Genomic DNA, 18,960 nt, shown 5'->3' on the forward strand with positions numbered 1-18,960 from the left:
TCCTGCCTGATCGAGCTGAACATCAAAGGTCTGCCGACGCTTGCGAATATCTCAACTTTAGTTGTTGTTTGACACTTTCAAGTCTCTACAGACAGGTCAGCAGTGATTAAAAGGGATCTCTAAAAAATCAGTCATTAAAAGCTTCAGGCAAGAGCAGATGCATCCAGGAGGCATTTGAATGCAGTTTCAGCTCAAAGGAGGAAATTGAGAAATTTAAAGCTAATCTGTGACAACTAATTATCATTCTAATTATGTAAATGTCTACATTCAGCAGCACAGGTTCAGTTTTAAGAACATGCTGACTGTACAGCAGGTGCTGTTACGGTTTTGTGTGACTATTATGCAAAAGATGTCAAACAAGGTGACCCATGGCTGGAAGGAAGGGAGGCAAATATTTAACTGTTAGTCCAAATTTGTACAAGTTCCCTGAAGACAAATGGAGACATGCAAAACGTTGCAATTATTCGCCATATTTCATGCAGGTAAATGTTAAAAACACACACACACACACACACACACACACACACACACACACACACTGCCTGAGGTGAAACTTAAGTGATGTGGGAAATTTTGCACAGGCGAAAATGTAGCCTATTGTGTGTGTGTGTGTGTGTGTGTGTGCGTGTGTGTGTGTGTGTGTGTGGGGGGGTGATCAGCTCGGTCTCCATCTTAATTAACTGACAGACAGTGAGTGTGACAGCAGAGAGAAGAAACAGTCAGATCAATAGTCAAGCTGGATCGATATTTGTCATCTGCCTAAAAACTGCTGAGGGTGCACCATACTTCTCAATTAGAAAACAAACACAAAAAAAAAAAAAAAAACCACGAGTCAGAGAAAACATTTAGATCTCAGATTGCTCTTTACGTCTCAAAGTTACCGTAATTATTTCAGCTGAAAAACTCGACTAGAGGAAAGTCAGAGAGACGAGAGAGGAAGAGACAAAGTGAATGGGATAAATGATTAGTCCAAATGCTAAATGTGTCGGGTGGTGGGGTGGGGGGGGTAGACGGAATGCGCACTAACCCCTTTTCAACACAAAACAGACTGGTCCAAAGATTACATCATGAACTTCTGCAATGAATTACCCAGATTAGACCTCTATGAAATTGGATTTAGGCAAAGCAGAGCGCTGGGAGATGAAGGTTAGATTGATATAATTGATTAGAAATTGGATTATGTTCCAAAAAAAAAAAAATCATGCCTCAGATTTAATCTGTGCAATTTAATCACATTTTTGGGTTGTAGCAATGAAAGCATCAAACGAGTTCTGACCCTCTGTTTTAAAATGTCGCATTAATTATAAAAGTTCAGACTCTTGTTAACTTGTGTGTGGTGTTTTCTTTTTACGTGTGATTGCAAGCGGAACTTATTTTCGTGCACAATTTGATTTTTGGTATTAGTTACAATGTTATCTTTAAGCACAGATAGGCCTGTGTGTATCAGGAAAAATAAAATTGAGACTGTGTGTGTGTGTATGAGTGAGTGAGAGTGTGTGTTGGACAGAAAGAGCGAGTGCGAAAGAGAAAGCAAGAGGGTTATTATTCAAAATAGAAATACATTTAAATTAAGATGCAGGTCACCTCGTGCAAAGTCACAAAATAAATAACTCTGCATTTAAAAATCAATGAAATGTTAAGCAAAGTGGACATAAACACACACAGTGGCACATGTTGCAAGACGCTGAGGGAAAAAAAAATGCAAAATTGTGTTGTGATGAAATGTTGGATTACACACTCATACACGCGCGACACACGTGCGTGCACACTCAATCACACACAAAGACACACTCTCTTTCTCTCTCTCTCTCTCTCTCTCTCTCACACACACACACACACACACACACTCATACACACTTTGCCAGACAGTCTCACTGTAGTTGTCATTAGATCATCTCTCGTAGTAAAGTCATATGAAGCTGCAAAGGGCGCATTTGGAATATGAGTGAATTGTGTTCGTAAAATGTTAAAGTGTGAAACCATTTTAACTCGTGTAATCACTCAAATTCAGTTCAAAAGTGTGTTAAAACGAACAATCAGTTGCGGTGTTTTGCACTTTATCACTTATCATTTATTATTATCACAAATCAGAGTTATTGTGGGTAATTAGCTTCTTTGGAGAATTTTCAAACACTAAAAACAAAGCATGGCTACGATTTGAATCCTCTCCCCATTCAATACTTTTATTCTGTCCTGAAATTTACCATTAATAAAAACGCTAACGTATAAATCATTTAAATAAGTGGAGTAAATTATATAAGAAGTGAAAAGACTTTAAAGAATCATCTCACCTTGTATTGTCTCCCTGTGCGTCAATGATAAGTGCTGCGGGTTCACCTGCTTGCGGCGGGACATTGCCCCGGCATTTACTCTGGCATCGCCCGGTGAACGGCACTTGGAGTCGGCTTGGACCGTGGTGTCGGTCCTCTCTGGATCGCTGGAGACCAACTCTCCCTCCTCCTAATCCCCTCTGCTATTATTCACAGTCTTCAGCCGCAACTTTTTTTTTTGGATGCGCGTTTCGGAAGGTGAAGAAGAGTCGGACGGGAGCGCGACAAGGATGGAAGACCAGTTTGCCCACAAATGTCCGGCAGCGTCTTCGGAGGACGCAACACCTGAATTGAGGAAGCCAAAGTGCAGTTTTAGGAAGCAGTTGGCTAATAGTGGCCGATGAGCTGATATGTGCGCAGGTAGGGTTTTTTTTTTTTTTTTTTTTTGACCTTTTTTCAAATAAAAAATCCCGGACTGCCCACCTCTGCAGCGACCGTGGTGACAGATGAAGTACGGTGCACTCCACCGGTGATATGTACTGGCTCTTATTTGGCTCCTTTCTCTTAATTCTAATGATATGATTATATCATGTAGGGTCAGATGGCTGCTGTTTATTCTAGGATTCCCTACAGTCCTTCGATTTCAGCGGTGGTGCGCTAAAATGACCCTTTGGCACTGACTCCTCCTGCGCGTTTTGGCATCGGTGCGCGGAACGGCAACTCTTGGCTCTGGTGGCAGTAGCCTCGCTGATTGAGAGAGAGAAAGAGAGAGCGAGAGAGAGAGAGACAGAGAGAGAGAGAGAGAGAGAGCGCGAGAAAGCAGGCGGGCAGACAAGACACCTCCTCCTCCTTCTCGTCCAACAAGCAGAGGTCCAATGTTTCCCAGTTTCCTACGGTGTCGAGGCTACTTCTTGTTGACTCACACGGTGAAAGAGGCTCTGTTTGGGAGGACCCCGCATTTGTGTGTGTGTGTGTGCAGACTATATGCAGCCTGTGTTTTGTGTGTGTGTGTGTGTGTGTGTATGTGGGTGTGTGTGGTTGGGGTTGCCTTCAGTGGAGTGGAGTGGGATGGGATTCAAGTTCAAGTGCGTCCGTGACGTTTGCGCGTCAGACAGCACAGACATGCGAGGGCGGCGGACAACAACACACTGACACACCGGGGGCAGCTGTGGCTCCCCGGGAGCTCCGTACAAAAAGTAATTAGCACTCAAAGACATGGTCATAATGTCTGCCTTTTGAAGCAGTGTTAACCTACCACCCACCTGAAAATTTACCAGCTCTAATGGTCATTCTGTTTTTTTAAAAAACAAAGAAAAAAAAAGCACGATGCCTAACAGCCTTATCATTTCCCTTTATCGCCTTGCATTTTTCCAACATCCTTTCATCAGTTTAGTGACTATTACAACTTCCTTCCTTTTATACAGTGCCAGCTGATATTCTGTAAGCATATCAGGAGGAAATTGTTTTAAAGATCGCTGGCAGAACAGGACCACACTCACTTAGATCAGACTAAATAACCCACTAGGGTTCAAAGGTCACCTTTAATTTACATAATTAATATTTGTATGTTATTGTGCCATTCTAGGCTATAAAAATGACCAGGGAACGCTGCTACATGATTAATATGAATGCAAAGCACACCTATTTCCCAACACTGGATCAGAGGGGGGAAAAACAGCATGCTGCATCTTTTGTTGTTTGGATAATTTAAACATGTTGTGAGGCAACAGTACCCTCTGTTGGCACAGTCAGGAGACATTACAAAGCTGTTTAGGGGGCGTGATACCTTAACACAGCCTTGCTATACTTTATTCTTATTTTTAGAATGAAGCCTCAATTCAGAATCTAAGAGAGTCCTTGAAGAGCAGATCAGGTTCACTCAGTGGCAATTAATGGCACTAATGGGCAATCACTCCACACATAATTCACTGTATTCATTTAGATCAGTGTATGCACTGATGAGTGTTTTGTACAGGCTTCAGCTTAGCTAAGAACATACTCAAATTTCTTTTATTTTTTTTCCCATACCATACAATTCAAACATGTGCTGCACTGTAATTTGGTTGAAATACATTGTTGAATAAAAATAAAAGCCTAATATGGCCATTTAAAGTTGACACTATTTCCTGGTGGATCAGCAGAGAAGTATGCAGCTATAGCAATACATTTTATAGTCTGCCATTAATAAAACATGGTGGGCAATTTTAAGAGCATTAGAAGTTTGATTGCTTCAGGGCAGGCCTAGGGGACTTTCAGGACAGTAATTATTTATATAAATGAAATGTCATCTCAGCTCTGGCTCAAGTAGACATAACCTCAGCAGACTCCACATGGAAACACTACAGCACAACAGCTATCTTTCACAGATAGGCCGAGCATGTTGTCAAGCATATTGCTTTGACTGGAGCGCATAAATTCGGCATGTGATATTACATGAAATGTCTTCTTCTTCGCATCAGGCCAAGAGAGCAACAGCAGTCGTGGACACACTGGAATGCTGAAGGAAAACATTATCCTGAGTTCACACACACTCTCTTGCCATCCCTTCTGGCTGCGAGCAGCTCCTTGATCCTTACCCATGGGTTTCTCAATAATACATCAATGTCTCCATTATAGCTTGTATCTGCTGGCTCCGGGCAAAGGCAGTTTAAGCTGGGTTGCACAGGGCCAACATACCACAAATACCCTGCTTGTGGACACAGGAAAGGTTTTAAGTCCAAAGTGTTGCCTCCAAGGAGACACGCATCTTGCATGGTAAGTGCCATCTCTGAACGCGAGATACCTGAACACACCGCAGGGCACAACCTACACAAGAGATGAGGATGTGGTGAAACGAAAGGTTTGTCCAAGTAACAAGACAGTCATTATGTTGACATTTTCGCTCTTTTCCAAAATGACCCAAGATTTAAGGAGATTCCAGGCACTTGTAATTCATGTTAAAAACATAAAAATGAGCCCAAGGACAAAGTTTAAGCCTTGCACATCAGTGGGCAAAAGTGCATGCAACTTTAACCGGCTTTGATTCTGGGTCACAACCTTCGTCATATCCTTTTATCTTCCATTTTTCATGTCTCACCCAGCTGTTTACTCTCTAAAGAATACCAAACTAACATTAATGTCTGAAAATAGACCAATGTACATGAAAGAAAACTGTATATGATACAATTTTTAAGAGAAAAAAGAAGATTTGGTGTTAACCAGGTTAAGTGTACAAACTGGTCAAAGGAGCCATTTTGATGTGTTTAACCACAATGTGACAGGACTCACATAAACAATGAAAGGAGGTCCACTCTAGGACAGCTCTTGGTAATATGAATATTGCTCTGGGATTTGCTTATAGTCGGTGCTTCATTATGCAATGTTTAATATTAATAAAGAAAGTACAAGTATATATTATTCATAAGCTGATTTACTGTGCTTGGTGTGTGTGTGTGTGTGTGGACATGAGTGACAGATTGAGATGCTCCCTTGCTACAGGCAATACAACTAGACAAGGCTTTTACTTTTCTACAGGACACATCCTGACAATTTCTCCCACAGTTAAGAGGATTTGTCCGAGCACGGGTGAATATATAATGCATGCAGATCCCAAAATTTTAATTTGGACGAAGTAAATGATTCAATGCTGGCTTTTCTCTGAAGTGAGTCTAGGAGGGGAGCAGAGAGGGCACAAGATGTTACATATAGTCTACCCTTACACTGTAACATGAAAAACAAACTAAGGTGAAGATGATTATCACAGAGTTTTTAGTCATATCAACTTCAAAAGACAAAGGAAATATTATATAAATATATAACTTTTTTGTGTTTACCATAAAATGTTCAAGCATTAAATCCATGTTTTTTACATGGTTCTGCAAAAGTTGCTACTACAGTAGATTTTGTGCATTTCAGCTGTAGCTGTAGCCTACATGCATTTAAAGAATATTAGTAATTATGACTTGATGATGTCAATAAAAGCATCAGATTTTTTTTTTTTGTTTGTTTGTTTTAGTCAACAACCAAAAGTATGGTATCACTTCAGTCTTGTTCTTATCTGTTACTTCAGCGCTTTTTCAACACTACTACAACACTACCGGACTCAGAAATTATTCATCTACAACCACTATAACCGAAGACAGAGGAAATCACCTTCCTTCATGTACATTGATTCATAGCACTGCATGCTGCTGCTGCTTGTGAAACGTCCCTCTCTCACCCCACTTCCTCTGATTTGTGTTTTGATATCCTATGGTTGTGATTAAAACAAACATATTGATACAGGGGGATTTTATGTCTTTGCAGAACTACACACTTAGGCCATCTGTGTGCAATACAAACCTCCATCAGCACAGACCTACTTGTCTGTATGTATGTGTATGTATGTGTGTGACAAATTCCAATATGAGATAAGCATTCAAAATATTGTCTTAAAATATTCATATGACGTGTGTTGCCTAAATGTTTGTGTGTGTTTGCTTTCTTTTCATCTGCATTTCGAAGCTGCTTTTTTTTTCAGACACTGTGCTGAATTTGCAAGTGAAGCGTCTTCTTTCAAGTGTCTGGTCAAATCATGGGCTGCATGTGCCAAAAATCCAGTCCCGTCTGCTCAGGTCCACGAGTAATTATTTGTCTCCCTCTAGTGGAAATTATTGGAAATAACATATATTTATCATACTCAAAGGAAAATATCAGTTCATCACACTTCTATTCTCTTTGACGTTTCCGAGCAGCAGTAGTAATGATTAATGCTTAGAACAAATTGATACAGCTGACGAAAGGTAAAACGACAATCTAACCACAGCACACGTGTACCCGATATCCTGCGTAATGACGTCACCCAGCAGACTCTGACGTACCCCTTAATGGCGGTGCCCTTGTTACAATGGGGACTGTTGTTGATCACTTATTAGCCAACATACTGTGAATAACTGCGGATTATTCATACAGCTGTCTGTTTTTGGGTGATTAACTCCGACGGCTACATGTTAAAGGTAAGAGTCATGTTTCATTACAAACAGGCGGGCGATGATTGGGGTGAATTCTAACTACTACACGTTACCGTGCTCCGAGCCTCAGCGAGTGGAGCAAGTTTGCTAGCCGAGGTTAGCTAGCCACAGCGGCCGGCTAACACACACACCTGCCGAAAGTGGACAACTTTAACTGGCTTTATTTCGAAAGTTTCCGTAATTTTGGCCTGCTGCTGTGTTTAAGCGACATTACCCACGTACCTCCTGGTTACGACATATTCGCACAAGCCCACGCACGGTTGGTTATTTTAGTCCCAGTAGGCTAACTTTAAGTTTTCGTTAGCACAGCTAACATTAGTGTATGTTAGCGCAAAGCTAACAATTTATGCTAACTGAAGGAAACCGCCTCTGTTACCATCGGCATCCACATTCATCTGTCTGTTATGTCATACAATTAATGTTTTGCTAGATCCATAATTACAGGCTTAACTGTAGACTCAGTCTACGATAAATGGAAGAGGTGGTGCTGTGCCAAACATTACGTCTCCGTCAGAATCAGTTCTCTCTGTGCTGTTCTCCTGTGTGTTGGTTGTACAAACTGTTAAGAGTCAGCTTAGTAGCTTCTATTGCAACTGGATGTGAGTAAAATGCGTACGTATATATTATGATGCCTTCTTTTTCCATATTTGACGCACCGTGGACTAGAAGACATTGGTTGTGGGTTAGCTACATTCTGCATTAATGGTGACTGTGTATGAAAATGGCCTCAGAGAGCTTAACTTCATATGTAGAAGTACCCTAAACCAAAGGTAGCAGTTTTGCAACTCAAGTTGTATGGTTGTCATAGTGTGTCAAAATTTGAACGTATATCCCTCTAAATTTCAGTAAACATGACACTCCTGTCACTCTTTGGATGAACATCAGTGTTGTTCAAACAGTTTTCCATATTAATCAACACTATTATCGCGTCGAGGAAGTCCTACTCCTGAATGTTTAATGCTTGTGAATAACAATGGCCATAACCATAGTCTTTCTATCTTCTTAGCAGTCCAGTGCAGCGGGTCCCTCCACCGTTGCCTCTCCTCAACCAATGAAGGAATCCAAGGATAACTTATCAATGACTGGCCAAGCAATTCTGGACCACATCAAGCCATGCTGGTACTGGGACAAGAAAGATTTGGCCCACACCCCGTCTCAATCTGAGGGCCTGGACCCTGGCACAGAGGCTCGGTATCGGCGAGAAGGAGCCCGCTTCATATTTGACGTGGGCACAAGACTTGGCCTGTATCCTTGATTGACTGAGTGATTGATTGAACTGAATACTGTGAAAACAGTTAGACATATCAGTTCAACAAATAGCGTATCTGTATCTTTTATTGTTCTTTTTCACAGGCATTAATAATGTTGTCTTCTAAAGACATTCATATGAACTGTTTACAGGAAGCAATGTTGAGTATTGTAATAATCATAGTAGTCCAGTCCATGAAAAACTTTGTTGTTAGGATTTATTTTACATAGCTGCTGCTGTTTGAAAAATATGCAAATAACTGTAAATGGTTTCCCGTGATGTCCTTGACTGTCATCAGACATTATGACACTCTGGCAACTGGCATCATATATTTCCATCGCTTCTACATGTTTCACTCTTTCAAGCAGTTTCCCAGATATGTAGGTTTAATTAATGGTTAACTTACATTTTTTTTGTCATTCCTGGACATGGATGAGATGTGAAGGCTTAATATTGCAATTTGTTCCTCAACAGGTGACGGGTGCTTGCTGTCTTTTCCTGGCAGGGAAAGTGGAGGAAACCCCAAAGAAGTGTAAAGACATCATCAAAACAGCTCGCAGCTTACTGAATGATGTGCAGTTTGCCCAGTTTGGAGATGACCCCAAGGTGCAGTCTCTTTTATTTTTACTCTGTTGTCTTGATACATTGTCCCTGTTGACACTGTGCATTTTAAGTGCAAAGAGACAGTATTCTGTGCCGTGCAGTCTCAGTCAGGGAATTTGTTGTGGTCACTGAGTTCAGAAAAGAAGATAATAGTGTAAACCTAAAATCTGTTTTAAGTCCAGCATTATAGAGCCCTGCCATAATATCATGTAGCTCTGGAAAGGAAAAGAAAAACAAACATGCTGCAGCCTAATTGCTCTTAATCTGCTGTAACAAGCAACCGTACAGTAATCTTATATTGTAGGATTCTGTCCCCAGTTATAAACTTTAACGTAGCATGTACTGTAGATGTCCTGCCAACAGCAGTAATTTATAAATCTGTATTTTCTTTAACAGGAAGAGGTGATGGTGTTGGAGAGAATTTTGCTCCAGACTATCAAATTTGACCTGCAGGTGGAGCACCCCTACATGTTCTTGCTGCGTTACGTCAAGCAGCTCAAAGGTGACACAGGATAAGTGTGGCATCAGATCCACACAGAGTCTCATACATTATTGTGCCAGGAACCAGTAAAGCACATGTTTTGTTTTTCTTTTTGTTGCAGGGGAGAAGAACAAAGTGTGTAAAGTGCTGCAAATGGCATGGACATTTGTTAACGACAGGTGAGCAGCTGGCGTGTAAAGTCTGTCTCTCAGTCACATTCTTTGTGTCATAGATGACTTCCTCTGTGGTGTCAGGCATTTGATTCACTTGATGTTTAAAATTCTATCACCTAACCTGTCAGCTGGTAAATACTGTGCTTTGCTGATGAGATAAATCACTAACACAGGCTTTACAGTCTGGGAAATATGCATTTCTAAAGAGACTGTAATGTTTGGGGGCGTCATACTACAGAGTGGTTTGAGACGCACACCACATAACCGCAGTGGCCCCTATTTGAATCTGGCCAGGGAGCTTTGTTGCCTGTCAACGCCTTTTGTCTCTCTCCCCCACATTTCCTGTCAGCCCCTCTGCTGGGTGTTGACAAATAAAAGCAAAATAATTTCAAGAGTATACAGCTAGACATACAAATTGGAATGTTCAGTAGTGTCCTTTAAGGTTCCAAATCGAAATAATTTTGTAGGCAAAACTCATTTCTGACTGGGACCATTTTCCCTGTGTCCCTTCCAGCCTGTGCACCATGCTGTCTCTGCAGTGGGAGCCAGAGATTATCGCAGTAGCAGTCATGTACCTGGCTGGCCGCCTCTGCAAGTTTGACATCCAGGAGTGGACTGCCAAGCAGTCGTCACGTCGCTGGTGGGAGCAGTTTGTCCAAGATGTCCCAGTTGAGCTGCTTGAAGGTGCTCATCATAACAACACTCGCAACACTTCGCGCCTCTCCTGCGATATTTGTTTAATCTCCTTTCAGACTTGTCTCAACAAAAACATCTCTGTGTCTTCCAGACATTTGCCACCAGATCTTGGATCTGTACTCCCAGGGCAACAAGCCCATCCCTCAGCAGATGCAGGAGAAGGAGCGGGCAGCTGCACCTCCTGCCCCTGCTCCTCCGGCTCCACCACAGGGACAGCCCCCGGTCTCGAACCCTCCTCCCCCACCGCCAAAGAAGACTTCCCCTCAGGGTGGTAGCCCTGCACGCCAGCTCAAACGCTCACATGTGAGTCTGTGACATTGATGGCTTAAAATCATGGCCAATTGAAAGTCCCCCCCCCAAAAAAACATTTTTTAAATTTCTTTATTTGTTCATGTAAAACGTTCATTAGATCCTACAGTTTGTGAATGTGTTTAACTTTTTTTATTTTGATTTATTTCAACACTCAACATGAGCTTACCTCAAAGTGCCACTGAGCATTTGAATGCATTTTTCTTTGTTTCAGGCATCCCCCAAAGATGAACCAAAGGCTCCAGGTAAAATTCTTGTTAAAGTTCATGCAGGAAAAAATCTGCTCATTTGGATTTTAAATAGTTGAAATCTTATAAATGTCTGTCCACCCACTGAAAAACCTTCAAGAAATGTTTGCTAATTTGTGTCATTTTTGCATCTTATTTACTGGTCTGTTACTTTACAGAGCAAGTTGGGTCAAAGATTCCTCGACTGGAGAGCCCAATGCCTCCTCTGCCTACATCACAGCCTCCCTCAGGTAACTGTTTATCATCTGTTGTCCTCTTGTCTAATTTGCGGGGAAGTTACAATGATACAGAGGTAAATCATAGGTATGTGCTGGCATCCTCTCGGCACCCCGCCATGTGTTTGCATGTGTCACCAAATAGGCCCATAATGAACAGCCAGGACCCCCTGCCTGGGACTCAAGCTTAGAAAGCAACCCAAAGTCTTTAGTCCTCTCAGTCTGCTTACATAACCAGCAACTCGTCTGGACAGTATGTTTCCTAACACACACGTACTTCTAACCTCTCCCAGACCAATCTGATTAGTGCTTGAGCCTGATAATGAGACCTCCTATGTGGCTGAAACCTGGCAGTCGTGGTCTGGCTGTGTGCTCACTGTCTGGGAATGGAGAGGTTATTTGAGATCATGTGGGAACGAGTAGCCCTGCGTTATTTACGGGCAAGATGATGGCAGATTTTATAACGAGTTGTTTTCTCTTTGCTGTTTCCTGTCGCTCACCAGACCGAAAAGCTCCAGCTCCAGCACCTCCCACAGAAGCCGAACCAGGAAGCGAGACTGCTCCTCCTCCCCCGCATGCCCCACCGCCACACCAGCCTCCTCCCCTGCCCCACCGTCCTCCTCCACCCCCGCCCTCCAACTACATCATGTCCACCACCAGCTCCTACATGTCCGGGGAGGGCTATCAGAACCTGCAGTCGATGATGAAGACAGAGGGTCCCTCCTACGCCCCTATGCCGCCCAGCTACGCACCCCCAATGCCGCCATACCACCCCCACTATCCACCGCCTGCAGCGCCCCCTCCAGGCCCTCCGCCTCCACCTTCCACCTACCCACCACCTAGCTTGCCCCCAACCTATCCTCCTCCAGGTTACAACAGCTACCCTCCACCACCGCCTCCACGCATGCCACCAGGCCATGTACCCCCTCCAGGAATTGGCCTTCCACCTGCTGGGTACCCTCCCCCTCCCCCTGTGCCCCCAGGACAGTCACAGGTCCCCCTTCCCCCTCCGCCTGGCATGCCCCTGAACCGTGGGGGATGGATGAGATGAGAATTTGATAGCAGTCTATGAACTGAGGCAGCGCAGAGCAACAACTGGTGAAGGAAAGCTCTCTGAAGAGGGAGAACAACCAGGAACTTGTGTTATTCTGGTACAAACAAAGGAAAAGGAGCCTTTTCACCTCCAGTACAACTTCTGATAAACACCTGCTGGGGCTGTGAATAAAGGCTTATCAGCAAATAGACTTGAAAGGAAAAGTGAGGTCTGGACAGTATTGTTATGAGAGCTAGAGGTGGTGCTCAAAGTTTGCTGCAGGAATCCTGAAATATTTTTGAAACAAGTGACAAAAACCTGCACAGGATGGAACTTAGTGTACCCAGATCCAGGATCTTGTAACAAACACTGTCCAGTCATTGTGTTTGTTTTGGGAACATACTGGGAAATAGTAGCACCCTGATTCTTTTCTTTTTTTTTAGTGTTGCCAGACATTCTTTTCCACTAATTGTAGGGGGATGAGCTCGTGTTTTGGTTTTCCTGAATTTTCAGTCACCCCAGTGTTATCCTTCTTTTCTCCACATTCCCACTGTTTAGCTGAGAAACAGAGCTTAATAAAATCTTGAGATGGTTTAACATGCAGTAGTCAGTATATAAAAAGGACTGTCACTGAAAGACTTAGAAAGAAACATGCTGTGTATTTCAGAACAGAAATCCTGTTATCAAATCAACCACGTCTAACACTGGAAAGTCTAAGGTATATTTGTACATATCTGATCTTTTCATTTAGACAGGTTTTTTTTTTGGGGGGGGGGGGTTTCCTATCCATATGTGCCTCTTTTTTCTGTATCCTGCACGCAGCTTTGGTTTTGTGTCTGAGTGGCACTTAGGACAATAAAAACTTGCTTTTCCTACTTTAAACTGAGTAGTATATTTTCAGTGTATATAAGGTGAAAATGTGTTGGTCAGTATGTCGCAACTAGATTCACCATGTACAGCAGGGTTTCCCAACCTTTTTTGTCTGACAAAGCCCTACAGCTCTGTCAGATAGGTTTCCTCAGCGCCACTCATACATTTACTTAAAAAAGATTATAAACTGGACTTTAGTGCACACTATTATTACTACTACTGTACAACCATCAACTGTCAGTTACCTTTAACTATTTCAACCATTTATCCATTAATTTTAACAAACTATTTGTTACCCGTCATTTTTAGCTGTTTAAACTATTTGTCATTACTTAAACTACTCAGACTTCTCTGCCCACTTGCTAACTTGTTTTCACACACTCATTTGCAAGTTGTGTTAATGTGTTAGAAATGACTGGTTACATTACAGCTAAATTTAATTTGTAATCCTATTTGTCTGTTTGCTTTTTCCCTTTACACAAATGGATGGGTTTTTTTTTAAATAAATAACCAAACCTAGTACTTTTTGTGAGGTTAATTAGTTGAGGTCCCCATGTGTCTGTACCAGTTTTGTACCAACAGAGGGCAGCCTAACTCATCCACTAAGGAAAACAACATGCCTGCTAAAATGTCTGCTTCATCAAATAAAGACAGCACTTCACAGTATCATTAACCAACTTTGTTTATTTCTTTCCCAAATTTTTCTAAAAGTGGCCTATTTTAAGTTTCTTTTTCACCTGCCAAATATTCATCTTATCAGTGAAATTCATGAAAAAAAGTTACAGCCATGCTAGCTACTGCAGGAATTGACATTTACGCTGTAGATTCTAGGATTCTGTACTGTGGTTTTAGCATATAGGCAGAAAAAAAGAAACACTATAGATGTTTTAAAAAAAAAGACAGTTGGGTTCCAAATCAAAACACCATGCAGAAAAAAATGTGGCACATCTCAAATCAAATGCCATATATAAAGTATTCAAAATTGTATCATGGCTTCAAATCAGTTCCTAGAAAAAAGGACACTTTTAAAAACCATACTTTGATTTATTTTTTGACCCATTATTTGAGAGATCAGAGGTGCATGGCGGGCAGCCTCAAATGTTCTAATTTGGAACAAATAACACTAGAGATGGGAGAGCCTGAGCTGTCAGTCATTACACTAATCTCTCAGATAACTTCTGATCAATTCGAAACATGACTGATCAGTCACTGAGAGCACTCCCATCTCTATCTGACACCTGGCAATAAATACTTTGACAAACAGTGTTTGTTTGTTCTGACATCAAGAAATACTCATTTTAAATGTTAGTGTTTTCAGAAGACATCTAAGGGAAGACTTATCTCTTATATTCTAAGAAAAAAGATTCAACTTTAAGAAACATGCGCTGCATAAACACACCTGCTGAATCCATGACTACAGAAAAGGTCTGAGTTTAAGAAAAGTGACCTTTTCATCTACTGAGATATAAAATGATAATCAAGGAATTCAGAGCAACCCAAAAAAAAAAAAAAAGCCATCCAAACTGAATTTAGGGTTTTAGCGTTTGGCATTTAAAATTTTATTATCATTAATGGGACGATGCTTTAGGTATGGATTCAGCAAATGTCTTCAGCATTTTTCAACCGTGTTGTAACCAGGGTTTAAAAAGCAGAGAGAGGATTCACAGGCAGATGCTACAGCTGCAAGAGAACCATTCAGTCTCCTTCCACACACCCACACACACACACAGACACACACACTCACGCCAACATGCTCTCGCAGTCACAGATGGGCAAAGGTAAAGCTGTAGCCCTCCCAACCTGAGAAAATGATTGTCAAGCATGCACACAGCATACAATTTTAGTTAATTTCACAAAGAAAATTATTTATCCTTTAACTCATTGAGATGATTTGATTCAAAATGGCCTTGATACATTTTCAGAGGTTACAGAGAGAAGGAATAATAGCAATTCATCTGGAAAAGAATAAAAGATTAAAGTCTATTACCAAAAGCAAACCCTGTTTAAAGGTCCGGTTGTGTGTGTGCTTTTCAAACTAAATTATTGATCACATGGCCACGCTAGAATACAAAATAGATAAAAGTAAAATCAACAATAACAATGAAGTAGTGCCATGGTTTTATACATAATATACACAAGTTAACAGTGATCTCTAGACTTCATTATCCATAGACTTGTCTTATGAGCAAAAGGCGCTAGGTCACAGTGGGTTTCACTTAGTTAACACTTTAGAATGCTAATGCTAGTTATACTTGTTGACCACTAGGGGGAGGGGCGATACATGTGACAGGAGCTAGGGTCTCTATAGAAGGTACTATCAAAGCTTATCTGAAGATACCGCCACAATGTTGCCTCCACATCCCAGCAACATGTGGAGAGATTTCTGCCCCTGCGGCCTTATTGGTCCTGTGCTTGAAACCATGTCATATCGCTAGCTTAATGTAGCATAGCTATGCTATGTAGGACTATAAGTGGTAAGTGTTTGTAGTGGTGTAGTGGAGAGAGATCATTGTGTAGCAGGAAGCCTCCAAACCAACGAAGAAAAGTGGTGAATCAGTGAAACTAGCTGCCAGTTGTCAACATAAGCTCTGAGAGATTAAAACATATTGTACATGTAAAGTTGTACATGTGATTAACAGACTAACAGGTCCATTCTGTGGCTATTTTAGCCAGTCTTAAGAGAGTGTTTGTTGAAGGAATGCTGGGTGCTGTAGGCAGTGGGGAGCATGGCATGATGGGTCGTGTAGGCGCAGGTAGTAAGAGGTGTTTTCAGGTGAGTGCAGGTACTGTAGATCCTGATCTCTCTCTCTCTCTCGTTCGCTCCGTCTCTCGCTGGTTGCCTTGCTACAGCGGCCCTTTGAACTGGTTCCCAGAGAGGTGCTGTCTGATGGACAGCTTTGATCCTGCTGCATCACCCAGCTTTCTCCACACCACCTGCAAACAGAAGCGGAGAGAGAAGTTGAGAAGGGAAGACATGCAGAAAGAGACAGGCAGACATAGAGGCAGAGACTGAAAGAGTCAGGCTAGGCATTAAAGAGAGACTTTCTTCTTCAAGAGTGAAAACTTCAAATGCGCACAGTTTGACTTTGAGCTGCAAAGACTCTACACACACACACACACACACACACACACAGATGTTACAGTAGAGCTATCTCTGTATCTGTCCTCTGTCTCTGTGTGCTCCATGGTGCTGAGATCTTTCAGTGAGTGAGTGAGTGAGTGAGTGACTAAGCGAATGAGTGAGAGGGGCCCCCGGGGGTCCCCAGTGATATTACAGAGGTACTATTGTAGTGCTCCCCAGATTCCTGGCCTGTCACATACCTCTGCTGGGCCGAGATAGCCCAGCTTTCGCACCCTCTCTAATCAGCGGACCTTTTTATCCCGGACCAGGCCTTTCAGCACCAACAGAGAAAGATGGAGGGAGATGGGGGGGGGGGGGAGAATGGAAGGGGGTGGGTGAGGTCAGGGCACTGGGGGGGGGGTGGGGTGGGTGCTCTTTTCCCTGCTGCTCCAGTTTAATTGCTCTGACAGCTCAACTACGAGCCTCTACTTAGAGCTTCCAGTTTCAAGTTGGCTTTAGAGCAGGGGTGGGGTGGGAGACAGACAGAGTGGATAGACAGAGAGAAAGAAGGGAGGCGAGATAGAGCGCCTGTGCCCAGGCCACTGCTGCAAATGTGCATTCCAAACCAAATGAGTCTCATTCAGAGTCCTCATTAGTGAAAGCAGCTCAAAAACCTGACCTGATTCGCACCCAACAGATGAGAACTAAAAACACAGACCGACAGGCAGAACAAACAGGAACACTATGGATATAAGGCTCCTTTGTTTACGGTAGTGGGAGAACAGCAGTCAGGGAGGAGGAGGGCAGGTGTTGCACTTACGTTGCACATCTCTCGCACAATGGCCTTCTCTTTCTCACTGAGATCGTCCTCATAGTCCTCGGGAACCTGCTTGTCCAAGTTCTCATGGACCTCCAGCACCTGATGGCAGACACAGTGATAAGTGAGTGTACTCTGAGGTGATCAGTTACATTGATGTATGAACTTCCATGAAAGATGAACATGTCGTTATGTGGACTAAGTGCCATTTTGATGATGTTATAGTGGAGCAAAAACAAAACTTTGCAAGTTTGTCGTTCCAAACTTTTTTTTCCTCAAATGGATTTTTGGAACAACAAAAAGAGCTCATTTAATGTTTTCCAGCAGTCAAGACTTCTGAATGAACCAGATTCAGACTTCAGACCTTCAGACCTCAGATGGAATCTCAGATTAGCTCAGAGATTCACACTGGTCTGGTGCTGTGCCCAGTGACGGCTGTTTCCTCTGGTGAGAGAAACAACTGACCAATCAAGAGTAGGGAGGATCAAGAATGGGGATGTCACTATCAAGCTACGGATTTCAACACAGCTTTATAAATCTTAAACTTAACATATTTCTTTGATCAGTCTGAGAAATCATCAACAAATTAAGTTTCTCATCTAATTTACTAGGTGAATATAGTTAGTACCTTCATGGCATGCACCACAGCCTCAGGCTTCTGGACGCAGGACAGGTAGCCTGTGGCAGGAGAGGACTCGCTGGTTGGGAGACGACCCGTACCCTGAGGGGAGAATAAGGAATAAAAGAAAAAATTCTTTTAAGATTTTGTGTGATTTCTTCCACAGTAGACAGTAATAGCGAAGATGTGAGAGAAGGTGTGACCTGTGACAAAGGTTAAGAGCAGGGTCTAAACCCACAACATCTGTCAGACTATCTGCTGTCACACAGAGTTTAACCCAAGGAGTCAAATGAGCACCACCACATCCAAAATACTTCACTCAGTGATTTAAAAAAAAAAAAAAAAAAAAAAAAAAAAAGCACACTCTCCTTATCAGTGGGTGTTTGGTTCTGATTTAACAAGAGAGACTTCTTATACTGTAGCACTGAAAATGCCATCCCCTTCATCCCAACTCAGATCACCTCTCCTCTGCTTGTGTTTTTTTTTTTTTTCTTTTCGCATTCACCGTGTATTCAACTGCCAGCCAGGTCTGCTACCTGCACAGGTGTGATTTAACCTGGTGTGATGGGAGCAGCCAGCCAGAAAGAGAACCAGGGGGTTTTGCTTGACTCATCCCACCCCCTGGTTAGTTCCAGACAGTGGCTCACTGTTAGAGGGACACAGAGATCTCTGGGACACACAATGGCACCATTCACTGTAACCTGGCATCAGGGTCCTGCATTAGACACAGCTCCGTGGCTCTGTTAGCCCGGGTTCAATTCTCTGTTCACTAGTGATACATTTTGCTGGCCTCGTTTGGGTGCCAGAACGAGCCCACACAACCTAATAGCACAGAGATAGAATAATAATCCCGCTGCAGCCGACAGGGATGGTTTGTGGAAACTGCCCAACAGTCTATTCACATCACATCAGCTGCATGAAAAATTGATTTTCCACTGTCCTGAGGGTTATGGCCTGTCAAATGCTTACCTGACAGCCATACAGAACCATGAGAACAGCAGTTTGTCTTAAATTTGCTGTGATAATAGACATTTATTTATTTCCTGTTAAATAAAATCAACTTTTGCCTGATAAATTATGAGAGCCGGCTGATGAATAGCATTATATTCATGAGATTTGATATCAGAAAAATCATGAATATAATGAAAAGGTTAATGTGAATTTTGCTTGTTTATTGCTTTAAAAAGGTTGCTGCACAGCAGCCCACTCAAAAGTTTCAGAGTGCACCAACAAGTTTTCAAAACTCTCTCTACTTGCAACCAGGGCAGGGTATGTGAATTTCTTTTTGATACTTAATTGTTTAATATTGACAAAACACAAGCAGCCAT

General features: G+C 42.3%; 3 protein-coding genes across 9 annotated transcripts in view; 1 reads left to right on the forward strand and 2 right to left on the reverse strand.

Moving 5' to 3' along the window:
* Positions 1 to 3,293, reverse strand: part of bcl11bb (BCL11 transcription factor B b) — a 31,172-nt gene extending 27,879 nt beyond the window's left edge. For 2 of the 3 annotated variants that reach the window (XM_018697910.2, XM_018697908.2), the window contains exon 1: positions 2,292 to 3,293. In XM_018697910.2, the coding sequence (XP_018553426.1) occupies positions 2,292 to 2,355 (64 nt within the window). In that variant the 5' untranslated portion in view covers positions 2,356 to 3,293. The remainder of the gene's footprint in view (positions 1 to 2,291) is intronic. The other variant, XM_018697909.2, reaches the window with a different exon arrangement.
* Positions 3,294 to 7,083: 3,790 nt separating this feature from the next.
* ccnk (cyclin K) lies at positions 7,084 to 13,801 on the forward strand. 2 transcript variants are annotated; one of them, XM_018697899.2, is made up of 11 exons: positions 7,084 to 7,243; positions 8,265 to 8,503; positions 8,806 to 8,887; positions 8,982 to 9,113; positions 9,507 to 9,612; positions 9,713 to 9,770; positions 10,279 to 10,448; positions 10,552 to 10,763; positions 10,984 to 11,014; positions 11,176 to 11,247; positions 11,736 to 13,801. In XM_018697899.2, the coding sequence occupies exons 1-11, from the start codon at positions 7,235 to 7,237 to the stop codon at positions 12,281 to 12,283; spliced, it is 1,659 nt and encodes a 552-aa protein (XP_018553415.1). In that variant the 5' UTR covers positions 7,084 to 7,234; the 3' UTR covers positions 12,284 to 13,801. The 2 variants fall into 2 exon arrangements, with proteins under 2 accessions (XP_018553415.1, XP_018553416.1); XM_018697900.2 differs by having other exon boundaries at positions 8,268 to 8,503.
* ccdc85cb (coiled-coil domain containing 85C, b) overlaps positions 13,800 to 18,960 on the reverse strand; it is a 45,430-nt gene continuing 40,269 nt past the window's right edge. For all 4 annotated transcript variants that reach the window (XM_018697907.2, XM_018697906.2, XM_018697905.2 and 1 more), the window contains 3 exons: positions 17,642 to 17,734; positions 17,017 to 17,115; positions 13,800 to 16,069 (listed from right to left, as the gene is read on the reverse strand). In XM_018697907.2, the coding sequence (XP_018553423.1) occupies positions 15,980 to 16,069; positions 17,017 to 17,115; positions 17,642 to 17,734 (282 nt within the window). In that variant the 3' untranslated portion in view covers positions 13,800 to 15,979. The remainder of the gene's footprint in view (positions 16,070 to 17,016; positions 17,116 to 17,641; positions 17,735 to 18,960) is intronic.

This window comes from Lates calcarifer, linkage group LG7_1 (assembly GCF_001640805.2).
Source record: "Lates calcarifer isolate ASB-BC8 linkage group LG7_1, TLL_Latcal_v3, whole genome shotgun sequence".
Taxonomy (NCBI): Eukaryota; Metazoa; Chordata; class Actinopteri; family Centropomidae; genus Lates; species Lates calcarifer.